The 19728-nt window shown below is 43.3% G+C and overlaps 1 protein-coding gene across 4 annotated transcripts in view; it reads left to right on the plus strand.

The window, feature by feature from the left end:
* LOC144147061 (uncharacterized) overlaps positions 1-19728 on the plus strand; it is a 429195-nt gene that overhangs the window by 318392 nt on the left and 91075 nt on the right. For all 4 annotated transcript variants that reach the window (XM_077679096.1, XM_077679095.1, XM_077679098.1 and 1 more), the window contains exon 14: positions 12811-12940. In XM_077679096.1, coding sequence (XP_077535222.1) covers positions 12811-12940 — 130 coding nt within the window. The remainder of the gene's footprint in view (positions 1-12810; positions 12941-19728) is intronic.

Genomic DNA, 19728 nt, shown 5'->3' on the forward strand with positions numbered 1-19728 from the left:
CCACAATTTCTTTAAATACTCGCGAGTTTCTTTTAAATGACACATACTCAAGCAAGTAAGATTCTCATGGGTGTACATCCTAACCCTTTTGCCTAATCTAGTTGTTTACGTCATCACTTGAATTTACTTTACAAGGAAACATATAATACATCAAATTAAGTCCTCGAAAGTGTATTTCCAGTGCCTTTTGTCTCAACTGTAAACCTCACACACCTTAAGACAATGCCACCAGAAATAGGAGCCGGATTGCCTGACACACTTATTATTCCAGAAAGTACCATCATCATCACTAATTATTTTCAAGAGCCTATTTAGATCTACTGCTGGAAGAATGCCACTCCAAATGATCTCAGTCGGTTGTAGCCAGGCAGAGCCCTTCTTTGTCTCCAATTTTTTTCATTTCCTCCACGGTTTAATCGCCTTCTCTTTCTTTGACACTGGCTGTACGGTATGCACTCTGTTATCCTGGTGATGAGGCGGTCGCGATATTGTCTCCCTACATGGCCAGCCCAAAGGTATTCCTTTTTATAGATTCAAATAGGATATCTCCTTCTTCGGATTCTTACCAGACCAAGGTAGTTCATTTGTATTACGGTATGTAATCGATGTAATACCTTGGTGTACAATTTTTTATCCTGATGTCTTCATGGTTTTGCGGGATTCCGTACTTACACGACGAGATTTTCTGAAGTGTATACAGTACACATATACTGAACGACTTTCCAAGTAGGCTGTGGTTGTTTTATTTCCTGTTATTTTGTTTCCTGCCATTGAGGCACTGCATCATTATGGCGAACAAGCTTGTGGATATTTTGAATTTCCTTTTTTTTTTGGTTGGTCTTGTACGAATTTACGTGTATGTATTAAATGCTTGCTTTGATGTGCTGCAACTTGACCGCAAGAGGCGTTTCTCAAATTCTAAAATTGCATTTCGCCCAGTAAGCATGTTTTGGGGGGATTCATACTCTTGCTCTATTATATTGACGGACGGTTAGTTTATTAAATTGGCTGATGGCTAGGCCTCTTCCAGAGCCTAGGAAGAGCAAGCCTATCTAGACACAATCTTGCTTTTTGGATTTTGATGCATACTTATCAACATTGTCCTAGACGTAGCTTACATATCAATAATAACAACGGCTTTACGAGTTAACCGCAGGCCATTCCTTTGCTGCACCGGATTTCTATCCCCTGGTCTGGATCTGCTCAGACATCCTGTGCCACCCTGTTATATTATTGTACTTGTTCTCATGTATAGCTAGATATTGAGAAGAAAATAAGGTTTTATGGTGCAAGGCTAACGAGGGCAAGGAGCGACAAATCATGGTTATATAAACGCGGTCTAAAGGTTTATAAGTGGCTTGCGATAATATTGAGACCATAAAAAGGATGTTTTTTTTATTATGCACGATATGCTCTGAGCTTCGAAAATTTTTCTGACAAGTACTTCATAAGTTGCTTATCAAGAATTATAAGATATTCATGTAAGAATGATGACGAATGTAGTGGTATATGTCGCCTGTGCAGTTCTCGGAGGTGTTCGCGTCGTGTTGTGTACAGTTTTTTGCATTGTATTAAAATGGGAAATATGGTTAGGGGCTCTCCACACCTGCTACGAGTTGTCTTTAGGATTCCGTGAGAAGATTTGAGTGCATTGAATGTGGCTGAATGCATTCTAAGCAATGTGAGTGCATTGCTATCCGCAACACGGCTAAGCGGACATCTGTGTATCGGTTCCGTGTGTCAGTGTTGTATCGTTTCATGTGTGACCTTATTACGTGTAGTTCGTTGTCTGTCTGTTGATTCCAGCCTGCTTGTGCTTTTGTATGCAGGTGTTCTCTGATATGTGGCTTGAGGTCGTTGTAGGGTACCTTCGCTATTTTTAACGCATCTGTAAGTGCAGCAGCAGTGGCGATTTTATCAGAAAACTCAGTTCCTGCGACGCCAGAGTGGCCTGGAACCCGGCATGCTATTAGTTGAAGTTTTACCTCATATACGCACATAAACCCAATAAATAGATAACCGACTACATGATTCCTGCAAAATATGTCAGACACCGATGCCCGAACAACGCTCCCAGAATTAGTAAAAATAACGATTTAGAAACCTAGTTGGAAAGATATGATCAAAATCAAGACGTTTAGACTAAGCCTTTGCCGTGAACATATTAGTATTTTATTCTATGGTTTCATAAACATTTAACGTGGGTTGACGCACAGCTCAGGACACAATGGTGGCACTTTATTATGCGTAAGTATTAAGTTCGGTGGAAATGTATTTCTGCCAGAAAGAAAATAAATGCCGGAGAATCGCAGTTTAAGACACAATTCTTCTATGTATATCTCTGAAATATACATCCATATTTCTGTTATGTATATTTCTGAATTATTTCTGAAATATACACCACATGATAGATGGCGAAGATGTTATGGTGCTAGAAAGTCCGTGAAAAAGTAGTGATGGTGTCTATCAAGGGGATAGATAGCTCGGAAGCTTACTTTCTTACTCTGCAAGAGATGGGGGAATAAGCAGACGGTCAATTAAAACAATTTCAAAATATGAATATATCGTAAAAACTGGTTTAAGTGGATGGTGAGGCATTTCTAAGATTCAAAAAGCATACAACCGGTCTAAGTTGGTTCGCTGATGTTTTAGGCTCCATTTGTGCCATTTAACATAGAGGGCTTGGAACAAACTATTCGAAATGCGCCACATGCAACCCAGAGCACAAGGTACAGAACTGGGTTCAAACTCACACGGGAGTTCAAACTCACACGGGAAATTTCTCCCAGACAGGTAACTGCGTAGCGTGTTTATCATGTTACGTGATTGAACAAAACGCTTCAGGTCCATCAAGATCCCTTAGCACTAAATGGTGCAATAGGCCTTATTCAGGTCAAAAACACTGTTACACAACGGTGTTTACAGCCGAAGATATTCTGATGTACGATTGAAGGGTCAGGGATTCATCGTTACTCAATCACCTGGCCCTGAAGCCCTCCTGGCAGCTCTCAAGAAGACCAATGTACTCAAAAAATACACGTCTCCTAAAGATCCTCTTCTCGAGTAACTTGCACGTCCAGTGTGTCAGGCCGATGGGCCAACACTTTGAAGGGTAAGAAGGTTCTTTCCCCTTCTTAACAAAATCTCCTACAATAGCCTCCCTCCAAGACCTCAGAACGTGCCCCGAAAGCCATTATGTGTTGTATACGTGAAGGACTGTTTTACATGTGTCTGGGTATAAGCGTTGTATCAAAGCGCATGTAATGTTGTCTACGGCTAGAGCTCAAGGTTTCCAAGTTCCTAAAGCAGCCCTCAGCTCATAAATTGAAAACAGAGATTTGTAAAAGCGTTTCTTTTGTCGTTGTCGCGTAGTGGCTTCTTTTCGAAGGACATGAGCTTTATGAGAATTTTTGTGCAGTTTAAAGGGGTGGACACGTGCTTGCCGAGTTGAGTAAGTGTCTTAGCGTGGACTTCCAGTGTATCCCCTGTTGTGATAACCAGGAGCAGGCTGTGTGTCTCTTGTCCTTGATGTTTTCTTATGGCTGTCCATTAAATGCGTGTGTTTGTGTAATAATTCATTGATAATAAAAAGCAGCCCCAACTATGTCGTTTAAGCTAACTGCGCACACGGTTTCCAAGAGCCTTTGCCCTTTGTCAAGGATATCAGGCTTCCGGATCTGAAATACCTGTCCACCACTTCGAGTTTCTGAGCAATTCGCTCTCGTTCTACAAACTTCTGGCCTCCTTGTTAGCCCACTTGGTAGAGCGACTGCCCTACGCATGCGGTGGTATCAGGTTCGAATTCTGGGCAAGCATTGTTTTTTCTTCAACTGCGAAGTTTCTGAGAAACACATAAAGCTTTCAGTTGTAGCGATGCCGCTGCATACAGGTGGATGTCAAATTTTTCTTCACCGAAACTTACTCCACCTTGAAGATTTCCCTTAAATCTCTTCAATTACCAACAGAGTGATCACGACTTGCTGGAAACAATATCATCAACCCCTGAAAAGCCCTTGGGTGGCGTCAGTTGTGCTTACGAAGGAAAAACACGGTACTCTCAGGTTCTGTGTCGAATACGCACGATTTAACAAAACCATAAAAACACACGTTTGATGCCTCTCAAGAATCGATGACGCCCGGCAAGGCGAAGTACTTCTCTTTGATAAACCTTAAAAGAGGATATTGCCCGATCTGTGTGGCCGCAAGACAACGAGAGAAGACAGCGCTGATAAATCTGGAAAGACTACGGTTTGAAGGATTTCGACTGTGTAAGCAACCAGCAATATTCCAAGGTGTTATTGGCACTCCTCTAGTCATAATAAAGTGACAAGCTTCCCCATCTACCTCGGTGACGTTGTTCTGTTCGCCCCTAGCATATACACGTGCACCTGGTTAAAGTCTGTACTTGCGGAAATCGATAAATCAAGATTAACGCTGCACCTAAAACATTACACTTCGTGCAGGAGTTCGTGAAGCTTTTGGGCAACGGCATTAACACCGAGAAAGTCCTGATTGGCCCAGCGAAAACATCTGTAGTTGCGAATTTCCCGAGGCCATTGCACACAACAGGGGCGAGAATTTTCTACAGACAGTGCGCGTGTTACTGGGGCATCGTCGAAAACTTCGCCGCAAAAGGTGAACCCCTCAACCATGCGACAAAAGAGAAGGTTCAATTCTGTTACGAACAACAGCTGCATGACGTTTTCTGCTAGCTTCCAAATCCTCTTGGGCGTCTCCCTGTGCATTCACACTTCGGCGAACACGCGAAGGCTGAAATGTACACAGCCGCCAATGATGTAGGCTACGGTAATGTCTCCATCCAAAAACAGAAGGGCCTCGAAAAAGTTCTCCCTTACATCATCGGCGGTTCATCCGAAAACAAACTAGTTGGCCATGCAACAAGAGCGCCTCGACATAATAATATGGGTCATTTATAAGTTTTGCCAATAGGTTTGCGGCAGGCCACTTAAGGTGTTACAGGCCACAATACGCTGTGCTACCTGGCTAATTAGAAAAGCCCCTCTGGCGTCGTTAGAGATCGAGAGTCACATGCAGGAATTCCACATTGCAATCGTTTAAAAATCCATGACGAAATAGTGGGACTGTAGCTGCCTATCAGGCGACCTTGTTTACCCGCCGCCAAAGGAGTGCAATGAAGACGCCATACCCCTATGTTATCGTGACGGAAAGAGACACTGCTGCACCACAGCTTGCCAACCAAGAGCTTATCGTCAAAATCGACTACTTCGAATGACGCAACCTCGCTGTGCATAGTGCTTTTAGGCACTATTCCATTGCATTTTGCTTGAAACTTCGAAGCAAGAGAAGAACATGGACCCCACAACAGCAGCGCCGTACCATACTGTCGTCTCTGGTGTCCTGTACAACAGAATCTTGGAAGTGTTCGACGACAAACACTCATTACGGGTACACAGCACGCTACGCAAGGTTGTAGGACTAATAAGAAATACTACGAACCCACTTTAGATCCGACTTCAACCACTACGTCCGGACATTCATCGCTTCACTGACAAATTTTCATGCTATAATTTATGAATACATGGCCTAAACCCGGCAATACATGAAAGACAGATAACGGGCAATGGTATTTTTCATAGGCGAACCTTTATTTATTTAATTATTTATTTATTTATTTATTTATTTACTTACAAGGTACTGGCGGCCTCTATTACAAGGTTCTTAGCAGGATGGGGCGGTAAAAAACAACAAAAAAGACGCGACATGAACAAGCGAAGGACGTCTGTAGCAATATGCCTCACTCAGAAAGGATTATGTGCAGTGACATCAATGTAGGAACAATATAACAAATACACAAAAAATGCTCCCAACGGAAGGCAAAAGCTATAACGCAGTATTGCACACGCACGCATAAAAAGAAAACTTTGCACAAAAGTACCCACCCAGTACAATGCGCCAAGATACCAGGCATCTTTGAACAGCGATTTCATCCCAACAGAACTCGACAAAGTGAGGAAAAAATATATTCGACAAGAAGGTGACAACTTTCCTGAAAAAAAGGGAAAAAAAGAAGAAGGCACGTTTAAGCGCCAGTGGGAGGAAACCACGAAACCTTGATTGATTTGATTGATTGTCGGTTTGAACTAGCCGACGCAACGCCGGCGATAAGGCGCGCGGTAGCGGAGGCCTCTGCATTATTTTTACCGCCTGACGGTCTTTAATGTGCACTGAAATCTCGTACACACGGGCGTCTTTCTTTTGGCCTCCATCAGAAAAGCGGTCGCAGCGGCCGGGACGCCGCAGCCGGAAATTGAACCCGCGACCTCGTGCTCAGCAGCACAACGCCTTAGCCACTGCGCCACCACGGCGGGCTAAACCACGAAATCCTTCGAGAGCCACAAAGCACAACTGTACAGAATGAGCATCAAGCGACAACTCGATACGGACACTACAAGATATGCAACGGGAATGTTGTTGGACAGAAGAAATATACACAAGATAATATTTTTAAAGCAGTCATGTATTATTTAACTGCCCAGCATTCTATAGCGTCAGCTTTAAACCGATTCCACTCGCGTACGCTACAGGGATAGAATTAATTTTTAGAGCTCTCCGTATTGCACGAACATTCCTTTAGCTTCTTAGAGTGTTGCGAACGAATGGAACGCCTAATAACTGATCCAATATAACCATTCCTACTAATCCTTAGCTTGTCGTTATAAAGCAAATACATATATTTCTGTCTTTCGTACTATCTTCTTAGTTTCAGTTTGGTTACCCGTGCTTTTCAAAAAATAAACAAGAGTACATACGCCAACCGTAGTTACTATGCACGAAGCGAATAGCTTTGCTCTGAATACTTTTGATTCATTGATGTTCAACTCGGTGTAAGGGTCCCCAACTATAGATACGTGCTCAGGTATGGGTCTAACGTAAGTTTTACAGGCTAGGAATTTTATTTCTTGCGTGTATTTTTGTAACGCTTTTCTCGGGTAGTCAAGACTGTGCATGACTTTCGTTTTTATGGGCGCGATATGTTTGTTCCAGTTCAAATCGGAAGAAATGATAAACCTAAATAGTCGATTTGGACCGCACTTGCAAGCACATGATCTTTGATGCAGAACGTAAATTTTAAAGGTTCTCGCCAAGATCATGCCACAGTTTCTAGCCCGTTAATTTTCATTTGTGTATTCTTGTGTATCATTGCTGTATTCTTAGGAGCAATATGTTTAAAAGTGTCTGGTAAGCAGGGCTGCACACTTCTGGATATAAAACGCATTCATCTCCGAATAAACAGACTTTTACGGGCAGGGCATCCGGTATATTGCTGATAAAGATTAGGAAAAATAATGTCGCTAGGATGAACCCATGTGGAATACCGGACTAAACTGGCTGCGTACTTGAGGGGACACCTTTAATGTCTACGCTTTGTTACTGGTGTGAAAGATAGCTGCTCTCCAAAGCAGCAAAAAGTCGTTTTTTAGAATAAACTGAAGTTTCACAACTATCCTATAGTAAGATATGCGCTCAAACGCTTTACGAAATCCAGAATATGATGCCAATCTTCCCCTGTTTATGTAATACTGCAGCGAAGTCATGAACAGTTTCCTGTAAGTGCGCGGTTCTTGAAGGGCCTTTCCGGAAGCCATTGTGAAATTCACAAATTCACATGGCTTTTCAAGAAAAGCGACATGTGTTTGAAAAAACTATGTTCAGAAATGTTTCCGCAAGTGCAGAATAACAAAATAGGCATGTAGCAAGGAACTGACCTGGTGTCATTATTTTTAGTTGTAGGGACTAATTTTGACACTTTTAAGTTTATTCGAATTTCCCATTCAGTAAGCGATTTATTAAATATATTTCAAAGGTATTTGACACAAGTCTACTTACAGTACAATAAATGTATTCAGTAAAGCATTTATGCCTGCGTTCTTGCAACGTCAATAGTCAGCAATAGTCAGCAATGTTGAGCAATAGTGCCAATTTGCCCCGTCCAGATATTTCAATACTACCATTAGGAGGGATGCTCTCCATGAATAGAAGAACTTCGTTTCTTGCATACATATCTTGTAAAAGTTGAAGCAAAAAACAATTGAAAATCTCGGCAATGGTAGTCTGGTCTGTAATTGTTTTATTGTTATTATCAACACTAAAAAAAGCGCTTTATTTAAAGAAAATATCACCTGAATTTCGTAGGTGATGATAACAGAAAATAGTTATTGATACACCATAGTAGTACTCTCTGGCCTTCTCGATACTGTCGCTAAGATCGAACGCAGAGCAGCAAGCTTATTCATATTTGGAGGGGAAGAGCATTGCGCGCACCGCTTCGTTATCCTTTTTGCTTTGCGACTGAGGAAGACTACTTCCCTTGTCGTCCACAGGTTTTCATCTTTTACAACTTATTTGGTACAGTCTTCTATACACTAGAAAACAACATTCTTAAAACACGCCACAAATAATCTGCCGAACACACACAGTTCTCAAAAGAAAAAAACGAATTCATAAAACGTCTCCCCAGAACATCAAGTCTGTTAACGTGGGAAGCTTGTGAGAACACTGGGAACAGACATGTTTCTTCTTTTATTTTGTAGTTCAATCTAGGAGTGGGGCCAAACATATCATATTTTGGTCAGATATGCCATCAACAAAGTGCACGAGGATGCGATTTACGAACACTAATGTTCACAAGAAACAAATCTATAATAGTCTTAGTATCGCCGTGAACGCGTGTGGGCTTTTTTACCAGCTGTATTAGGTTGTAAAATAGAAGTACGTCAGCAATACTGTGGGCATCTCTAGTAAGGGTACGGGAAATTCGCTGTAGTAGTGAAATGAAGGGATATTGAGATCACCTGCACGGATCAAGTTCGTAGGATCCTGTTTACATGTACACAAAAATTTATTGAGCTTATCACAGAAGTCGGGGTTTGCATTAGGTGTGCGGTAAATTGTACCTATAAGTAAACTTAGCTCGTCTAGCTGTAATTTTGTAATGAAGCACTCTATTCCCGGAATATCCGCCAGTCTACACACACGAACATATTCGAGCTAAAATATCGCACCACCATTGCCCCGCAAGTCCCTGTCTTTGTAATAATTTCGATAACCTTTAGGTGTCACTTCTTTGTCGCAAACGCCAGATTGTAGCCAAGTTTCGGTTATTATAGTCACATCAGATTTGTAAGTTACTATGACGCTTTCGAAGTCGGAAGATTTATTTGGGATGCTGCATGCATCAAGTGTAAGCATTGCAAAGAGTTTGCTTTCCTCATTCCCGGTCGTTTGGTTAGGGTCTGCTTGCTATTTTCGCTACCGATATTAACCATCTTACCGGAACCGTAATCCAATTAAAAAAGCTCATTGTCCATTCTAACCTTGTCCTGAACCGATTTCACATTTTGACAAGAATTTTTAAGCTCAGGTGTGCTGTCCAAAACCTTCTTTTGTTGTAGCGGCGTGGCCACAGAAAGGTCCTCCGAGATGAAGGCATGGCTACCCTTAAGCTGGGAGCTAGGAACAGTTAATGAGTATATGAGTTTTCACGATGATAATGAGTTTTCACGATGAGTTAATGAGTTTTCACGATGATAAATAAGCTTTAAAATTGACGTGACGAGGCCGACCACTGCTGGCTCTTTCCGTCCAGTTACTATGCAGTCGTTTCATGAAGGCAGCATTTTCGTAAACATGTCAATAATTACGCTTTCCCTAAGATCATCGATCGTTTATCTTTTTCAGGAATACCAAATACTAGAAGATATTCCTCCTACTCCGATGCTCTAGGTCAAAACTATTCCGTAAACTTTGCACACTTTTTCAAGATCAAAAATGTTTTACCAGCATCTTTCAGAGCCAGTGCTGATGCTTCCATAGTCTTAATCTTTGATCCAATAACATCAAGCCTTTGTTAGATGTCGTTTGGGCCTTCGAGTAATTCGAGGCGGACCCTCGAGGCGGACACATCGAGGCGGAACCTCGAAAGTGGCTTCGCTTCCATTACGGCGGCCTCGTGGGGATTTCTTCGCTCTCGCGAAATACTTGAGCTTCATGTGCAAACATCGCTCTTTCAATACGCTGTTGATACATTCTATTACGTTTCGCACTGCCTGTGTTTAAAGTTGGAATAACGAGGCGCGCTTGGGCAGCAGCCACCACGACCAGCCAGGACCTCGGACCCGCCGGGCTAACCGCGTCCGTCATCAGCAGCAGCACAAAAAAGAGCAAGGCACCAAAAGTTTACAAAACCGAGTTCCAAGACGCGCTCCGAGCATTGCCCGACCAGCGACCTAGGGAATTGTCTGTGCAGCATAGACAAACTCTTCCCGTTCCCACTGGCGCCCCTGCCAACGGCAGCCGTCAGTGTTTGTGCCAGCTGCGCACACAGACGCGCGCCATCACTAAGGGTGGACACGAAAACAGGGCGCCGAGAGAAAGTTCATATAACTTACCTTCCATGTGAATCCCCTCTTTAAAAACTAAATATGAATGAACCTTACTCAGTGTCCTGACGACAAAAACGAAACTTCACCAGAGACATAAACAGCAGATTAACAAAAGTTCCGACCAGGTTTTTGCTTTATGTTGAGAAAACAGATCGGGCAGCTTACACAACGTCGACAACGGTCTGATACGCCAGGCCATCGAACATTCTAACCCTACGTGTTACGACGCATTTGCATCACTATTTGCGATTTCCTTCTTTTTCCCACTAGGAGACGAGAAGCACGAGTGTGCTTTTTGCGACACACCAATGAACGCCTGAGTAAATCCATTTCGAACCCATCAGTACGATTTCTGTAACTAAAGTACGGTGCGATCTGTTGTATCATTTCGGCACAGCTTATTCAGCGCGGTCTTTATAGCTAATGCACAACATGCCTCCTAAACCATTTTTGAAAAACGTCAAGCATACGCTCTACTTCCTTGAGTCTGGCACGCAACGCACGCCACGAGCGATTTGTCTAAGTGGGACGGCAAGCCATAGTACATACATTGTGTGCAAATATAGCCTGCCATACAAAGATCGACAGGTTTGTCTTCTGTCAAACGTTCTCAAGACGTCTTTTCACGAATCTCGGAATAAATGAAGAGCAATAAAGCTTGTGGGGCCGCCAAATGGCATTAATAGCAGCGTTGACTTGCAAGGTCCTTCATGACGTCTGTCTAATGGCGGCGAAGTTCCGCCGCGATGTTGTTACCGCCATCTGGTGTACACTTTATAGAAGCTAAGAAAATTGACTTTTCTCTACTTCACCTGCGTTCCATCGAAGCATTTATGATAGTAATAGTCTTACTAAACCCTCAAGAAATTCCTCAGTTTGCTGCATATTTGAGTCTCAAAATCTTCTGATAATATTCCTGTCAGCGTACTACAGTCAAACCCGTTTATAGCGAACTGCAAAATGCATAGCGATTAGTTCGATATATCCAATATTTCGATATAGCCAAACCCGCCTATAACGAGCTTATTGTTACGAGTTCGCTTTCCGCGGTAGCGCCCCACCCCCTCTCCAACTCCGCCATCCGCTTATGCAGAACGAACACAGTACAGTAGCCATTACCATACCAAAATAATTCATTTATTGCACGTAATAAAGCTACTTTCCACCTTAACTAGCAACATTGATAAAAAAAGCGGTGATTTTTGTTTTCAATTTTGTTTTGGCGGCTTCAACTAGCCTAGCATTCCTTACACAAAACATTGTTTGCGGCAGTTCGAGTCCGCGTCCTCAAAAATCCAAGAAGCATTGGCGGAGCCCATCGACTGCCAAACGCGCTTCTTTATAAGCGTCGGACGAATTTGGCTCGCGACATCATCGGGAACGTTGTTGAGCTCTTCCCAAAGTACACCGATGCTGGTGCCTTGGTCCGGACTCGCTGACTGGGTGGGTTCCGTCGCGAGGCCCGCACGTCGAAAATAATTACGGAATGTACTGGGCGTCACATCGCTCCGTCCGGGGCGCAGCGTCTCAGTCGCGGCTCTTGCTCAGTGGTCGCGGCCAATCTACATCTCAATCACCACTCCGAGATCATTCATTTCGGCGCCCATTCTAGGCGACCAGAGTTCGATATATCGCATGTGAACTTCGTTATAAGGAATATGTTTCCCATGTATTTCCGTAACTGAAATATTTTTGTTTGAAATATAGCATAATTCGCTTTATCCGGGTTCTTTATAGCCGGGTTTGACTGTAAAGCGTTTTCGGTTAAAGCGTTAAAAGTACCGTCACGAGAATACTGTGCTGTGTGCTCCCCATTTGCTGACATACCGTTTTTATATAACATTTATTATGAAGAACGACCGTTGCATTTTTGCTGCTGTCACCATCACATATGCTCGGAGAGTATGAGCAAGTTCTGTGTGTAATTTCATGTGACAATCAACAGGAATAAAACACTACATTGGACGAGAAATGGTGTATTTATTCGGAACTGCGTTTCAATTAAATGTTCTTATTCACAAACCTACACTTGTTAACTCGCCGGAGATAGATTTTAAGGTTTTGACGCAACGGGTCTTACGTAATACTAGTACTACAAGTTGTGGTGACTAAAATGCCCATTTTGTTTAGCCAGTCTCGAAGCTTCCATGCTGGGAGAGTACCAACCCTGTATGAAGCAGGATTTGAGTCTAAACTGTACTCCTGCCTTTACGTAAAGTGGGTGCCACTAGCAACTCCCAGTTGTTTTTCTGACAGAAATGAATGTTTTGTGGTTCGAAATGGTCACATATGTTGGGTGTGCTTTCTCATTCTTATAATAAATCACTTATTTTGCTTTGAGACGTGAAGCTATGGTGTTTACATTTTTACTCGGTGTTTTCGGCAGGATGACCGAGAAAATCCTCTCAAAAAGGGGTGACCTCGTTGACGTTCAGCAACAGGATCATGGATATGCGGCCCTACACTTCGCAGCTGTCAATGGCCACTGCCAAGTTGTGGAGACTCTGCTAGCCCAGGTAGGGAGGGAAGTTCCAGGTGCGCAAAATAGTTCGCCGAATTTTATTGCACATAAGCAGTCCGGCCCATTGTTGTTAACCAAGTTCTGGAGCAGACAAAGTGTGCATATGACACTCGTAGTTTACACTTTGACGCCCTTAAATATTTAGGAGGTTGGCAATTTTACATATTTGTTCGCAGGAAGATAGAATGATAATATCCTATGCGCTTGCGTCTTTTTATATTCTAACGGACACATCCGTATGGCCTCAGAGAACACGTAGGTGGGGTTTTTGTTCTGGTGTTCAACACCATTACAAGCCCTCTTACGCGTTTCTGCTTAAACAGGGCGCAGTTAAGACAGGCGTCCTCTAAAGCCTTCGTGTTCGGCCCATTTCAAGCCACAAGACAGTTTTTCGAGTAACAGCATTTCAAATGACATACCCGTTCTCTCTAGGTGCCCAAGCCACATTTGTCTGGAAAATAAATAATAATTTCAAATAAAATAAAAAGCGCCGCTGCGGTGGTTATACACCTAACATTTTCTGGTTACCATCTGAGTTCTTTCTAAGCACTAGTGTTAAACTTCGAAGCTTTGTTCATTCAAACCGCTTTACATTGTTTTCAGGTGGCGCTTTTTGTACACTGCGTAGGGATGTTTCCCCAAGGTTCTAGTCTCGTGGGCCTGAATGCAAGACTAGACGCATACCAGTGCAAACAATTGCAATGTTTTTATGTTGTTAACAAATTATAGAGGGTCGTACCACCCAATATCAGAGTTCACGTATAAAAAGAATTTGATTGATTGATTGATGGATTGTTTGATTTATCGATTAATTAAATAATCAAATAATTATAATTTTTATGTATTTGATTTTTGATTGATTGTTGATTGATTGATTGATTGATTGATTGATTGATTGATTGATTGATTGATTGATTGATTGATTGATTGCAAGGTTTAACGCGCCGATGCTACACAGGTGAGGCGATAAGGTGCACCGTAGTGGACGGTTCCGGAATAAATTTTACCGCCTGGGGATCTTTAACGTGCGCCGAAACCTCTAACACACGGGTGTTTTTGCTTTTCGCGTCTAATTACAAAAGCAGTCACCGCGGCCGCGTACTTGAGCTCAGTAGCGCAACGCCTTAGCAACTGAGCTACCGCAGCGGGTTATAAAAACAATAAAAAATTCCCTGCAGAAGCGTATGGGAGAAGGCACTTACTACCCCGAAGGATTCATAATTTGTTCTGCTTGCTACTGCAGACAGGATTATATCCATAATATTAATGTAGATCACAGATATTCTGGTTGCATAAAAAGACTTCCATTCAATATTTTCGTATGAATAAGGATCCTTCAGGTTAACACTGATTTTTATTTTAGGTTCATTCGATCATTTTAGCCAATTGCTATAGCAATTCTAAGGCCGGGAAGGTCGGCAATTACTTATAGGACAAAAGACTGGGCAAGTTCAGTAAGTGCATAAAGAACGTAACAAGGTTTTAAGAGGTCTTTTATCATTTGCCACCAAGTCACCCGTCTTCCGGTTGGTTACTTAACCTAATGAATAAGCCATTGCGCCCGTAGCCGCTCCGCGAGTGGTAGAATACGTGCATGAATGCATGAAGTGCAGGAATCGCCACGACTTGTTGAGTCGCCATTTAAACAAACCGTGTTGTATATCCAACGGGGTTACTTGTGTTGTTTTCCAGCAACATAGCAGAAACATACACGTAATCTTGCCACGCTCTGGCGAACAAAAGAAAGAATACAATCTTACCCGGGCATGGAGTAAGTAAAGCTGTCAAGGAAGTCTGGTTCCTGCCTTTTGCATATTTCCCACCTCAAACGGAAGATGTGGGCAAAAAACAAGAAGTTTTACAAGAAATCTGGCAGGCAAGGACTGTAGTCAATTAGAAAAATAAAGCATCGACGAATGTCCCCGCAATATACTGCCGAGTTTACCTTCCGGCGTCGTATGAGCCAACGCGAAGAATGACCGCAGCGAAATGAAACACAGAGAAATAACACCATGTAGCTGTCGTTTCTGTACCGTGGCCAATACGGTGGAGAAAATGGTAAGAAGATTGGAGCTGCCGGAACACGAAGAAATCAAAGTTCGCGCCAGATTAGCTTCATAAGGCCAAAGCAAAGATAGTGCCTGAACAGTTTGCAGATATTTCCAATGCCCTGCAGCTCTCGAACAGGTGTGTTTTACACGATGTGCTTAGTGTACATGCGCACGCAAACCCCCTTTCAACTCTAATCAAAGCAGCGGAAAGCAAGATCAACTGAATATTTTCTCCTACCTAAGGTTCGTGAGCGCCTTTAACATCCTGTTTGGCTGTCAAGCCAAAGAAGCAAAACGCCTCTTGTCCCAAAAAGGGGTGCGTTTATTTTCTGTGCTTATTCGGAAGTAGAGATTTTTTCATGTGGTTGGTCAAATGTCCAAGTTGGAAGTCATGGGCGGCATAAATGTTTGATTGTCAGTGAACTAGAAAGGTCCAATCGTGAATTAAAGTCGAAGCCTATGACACTGCATCCTCAAAACAAGCCTTAGAACCACTTCCAGGTGTTCCTTGTTTTGCAATGTCTCAAAAATAGGTTCAAGAATATAGACTAAAATGGCCTCTACGAGGAGCAGTACGACTGAGCTTGTTTATACCGATAAGTGCCAAATAAATATGAGTTTACGATGATGCGCGCTGCCGAATGCTTGTGGAGCCAGCAAATCAAAACAGACGGGGCACGCTGAACCCGATTTTGCACATACAAGTCAACACTGCATTCTACTGTTACGATACTGGTTATCAAGACCAAAAGACCAATACGTGTACGTGTACTCCACATAGCTACGCCACTTTGCGCTAGGCGAATGACGTGCCTAGTTAGCCTGGTAGCACACTTAGTTACTATAATCTCCTGCAAAACGTTTTTGGGAGCTATAATCAAGATTGCGTTCCTCGTTCAAATATTTCGCTCTAAAAACCCAGCCGTCAACCATAATCACTTTATTTACGGGCATTGGCTCACTCGGCCGTTTTTTTTTTCAATCTCGCCGCCATGCCGCCAGCTGTTTCTGGCGTTAAAAAGCCCACTTCAGGAAAGAATAACACGGGCCTTCGGCCGCACGAATGAAATCCTCGGTGATAGGCACCACAACGAGACAATTTGTGAAACGCCACACACCCAAATCATGGCAGTGTGCCACTCTATTGGGAGAAACGTGACTTCGGCCTTCATAAACCTATTCGTATGGCGCAACAATTTCTAGAAGGGGTATTAGCCGTCTAAATTCTAGGCATAATTTACTGCCGAGCCAAATGCGCTGACGAAGAGAACAGAGTGATAAAGAATACTACGTACGGCAATGCACTCAACTCGGCTTGTTTGCAACAGTGAGGTTTACTACAGCATCTAGCAGCGCTCGAACCAAAGAAGACAAGCCTTTGGGGGATATCTTGCACAAAATGCCTCTTTTAGGTGAAAGCTGCAACTCACAACAAGCCCCGGCGTTGCTGAGCGTGTGATTCAGCTGTTGATGATACTCATGTGCTTTCGTGGACGTTATTCGTAAGAACAACTATCAGGTTACAACTCTAATTTCTTGTGTATTTTCTGTTACACAAATACATTGCGTAAATACCAAGGAGCATAGTACTGATACTGATTCAGCTCTAAGTTGTTCTGGTAGGAAAGCGTTCAAATCTGCTAGATACTGCTTTACGCCACGTTTGAAGCGTCTGCGTGGTGGCTCTTACGACGGAAGATGGAGTTACAATGTATGGCCTGTACGGTGCATGAGGTACTCACAAATGGCCCGGTCGCCGATGCCCTGTCACGTGAACCAAAAAATGCTTGGTGTACCTGGGTTTAACTGGATGAATCGGGGAAATTTGTACATTTTTGTGGCCAATAAAAGCAGCATGCCCACAAATTCGACAACAAAACTTAAACAACGAAGTTTAACAATCGAGATAGGAAGGTCGCGCCCCAAAAGATGGGTGTTTGGATTAACCGTGTGGGTCTAGATAAACCAGATATTTTAGCACCCAAAAAATTTCTTTATTGAGTTGTTCCTTGGTGTAGGAAACGGTATTTGTTGTTCACGCGTGCCCAGCTGGCTTTCTTGTGGCTACTGCAGGACTGATATTTCGAAATCTCCAAAACAATGTGAAAAGGGAAAGCGACACTTTGTTGGAGCCCAAACTGACAGGACGTTGAGGACGTGGTCAGGCATTTCTATGGATGCGTCTAAAAATACCGTCCGAACCAATCTTCCAACTGACACCTTTTAGATAACTAATTTTCGCAAAAAAGACAGTTTTCCGCAACCCACTTTTTTTAGAGCGACCAAAGCCACCATGTCGAAACAGATTAGTCCTCGATATATCTATTGACGATAATCAAAAAAAGAAGCAGCTCGCACGGACACGGGGAATGGGATCAGCTCGTGCCCCGCGCTCGAAACAGTTGGGGCAAGATCAGCGCGCCGAACGGGCGATCGACTGCGGGGCTTCATCTCTAAGTCGATTGCCGCGACAAAATCTACATGCGACATTTCATGATCAGCTCTCAGGCGCGTTAGAAATTCACCAATGCAAGCCGATATTCGCTCCCCTGTGCCTCCACAAAGTTGTCACGGTAATATAGGCTGAGCTGTAGAGGGCATCGGAGCCAGAATATTCCACCTTGCGCAAAGCTCCAATTTATTGCACTCCAGCTGCAAAATCCCAGCATTTCTACAGCGCATTGAGATAACAGGCGCGCTCAGCTGTGACTGAGCATGTACAATCATCTCCACTTGTTGAAATGTTTTAACAGAAATGCGGTGATTGCGCTGGCCCGAGCGTGCAAAAGAGATCTATCAGAATCTCCTCACTTTTCGGCTATAACGACTCCCCGCTTGGCAACAAGCGAGAAGCGACTTGGCATAACCATGTGGCAAATGCAGTCGATACATCAATTTTTACGACAGAATCCGTCCAAGCTTCTGTAGAGAGAAAGCTTGTGTAGTCAGCACCGGCGCCGACAATGAAACCTAAATAACTGGTGTGACGGATCAGGCTGGATCCACACACACACAGGGCACGCAAAAACGTCGGAATCGCGCAACTGAATGCAACGAGTTTGTAAATAACCGAAATGCCTGTGGGAAATGGTAAGACCAAAAAGCAGGTAGTTCACTTTTTCTGCCGCTCAGAGCATTCTCCCTCACACCACTGGTGCGGTGGGGGGGCACGAACTGAACAATACAATAAAAAAGTCTGCGGAAATACAGAGAACTGTCCACTAATGGATATCATTCTTACGCCGTTTGTTTTCATTGTTATAGCGGGGTTTCTGATGAAAAGCCAGAATTGTTAAATTATAATATTATTTTAAAGTTTACCTTCCTTCTTCCTTGCCCTCGAAATATATTTACGCTATTTGTTGCGATTCAATGTGTTGCTTTGGTGAATTATGCATTTTTGCACAAATCTTTTGTATTAAAGCGTTTTATCTCCATGAAAATTGTGTATAATTTAATCGCGTATAAACTTTTTTAGCAAAATTATTGGAAAACGTCCTCATTGTGTTGAATTCACTGCCCGCCCACTGTTTCAACTTTTATAAATTGAGAGAGCACTTCACATTGGCTGACCACCTCCCAAATGGTGCAACGCCCTTTACTCATACCATCCTACATTCGGTGCTGCATCACAATGGCACGGATACCCGAACACATGAACCCTTCCTGAAGCAAGGGCCACAGAGGTGCTGGGGTACGCCAAGTCACAAGGCGCGGAGCAGATGACAAGTACATCTGCTATGCGGAAATTGCGCAGTACCCACGCTCAACGAGGGCCACCGTAATCACCGTCAACTCTCACAAGACGTGGCCTCGGCGACTTCCTAACTTAATATCTCCGATACGGCTGAGGCAGTAGCCATGAACCATGCTCTGGCATTGCATACAGCCCAAACATAGCTCAAGATCATCACGCACTTTGGGTATGCTCGCCACCTTCACAAAGCCTGCTTGGAACCAGCTTATGTCCTGAAGCTATTTGTCAAACTTCCTTAATATGGCAAAATCACTATTATATGGAACCCCGGTGAGGATTGGCTTCGCAGGGAATGAAGCAGCGCACATTGTAGGTCGCAATCTTCATTTCCGTGCTTTCCCATTAGCACGGCCAAACGCGGGTACCTCCCCTCGTCCCCTCTCCCCGATTGAACCCACACAAAGCGCCAACTTCGCCCACCACCTGCGTTCCAGACGACGATCTGCTACCCCTCAACCTTCACTATCCGCCTACGAGGCATACATTTCGCCTCAAATCGGCTCCTCTAGAACCGCACCATCCTCACCTCTATATCACCCACCTTTAAAGACCCCTCATGCTAGCCCTGAAACTTCCTCTTACCCCCCGCCACATAGTTTTCCCTTGCCCACACAACAACAACTTTCCAATAAGCCCACCATTGAGCAATGAGAGGCCGCACAGACCCAATCATCGCCGAATGAACATGAAGCCGTCGCGATTAAAACCTTGTAAGCAGCGGAAGCGCGTCCTCCAGAACACCGGAGGCTAACTCAGCACCCCTCCGCTCAACTTTTCACGTGAATAAATGTTTATAAATACTAATACTGCTAGCAGGCTTTCGTCATAAAATACTTGCATTTGTAACGTATTTAAGAAGAACGTACAACATTTTTTTTGAAAATTTCTTAAAGATACTTGCGCTTGAAATTGTTGTAAAACTTGCCAAGTCTTCGATTCTTTTATGCCTCTTTACCTCCATTCTTTTTTATATAA

The sequence above is a fragment of the Haemaphysalis longicornis genome, unplaced genomic scaffold (genome assembly GCF_048455015.1).
Source record: "Haemaphysalis longicornis isolate Haplotype H1 unplaced genomic scaffold, Haemaphysalis longicornis Haplotype H1 scaffold_7, whole genome shotgun sequence".
Classification (NCBI taxonomy): domain Eukaryota; kingdom Metazoa; phylum Arthropoda; class Arachnida; order Ixodida; family Ixodidae; genus Haemaphysalis; species Haemaphysalis longicornis.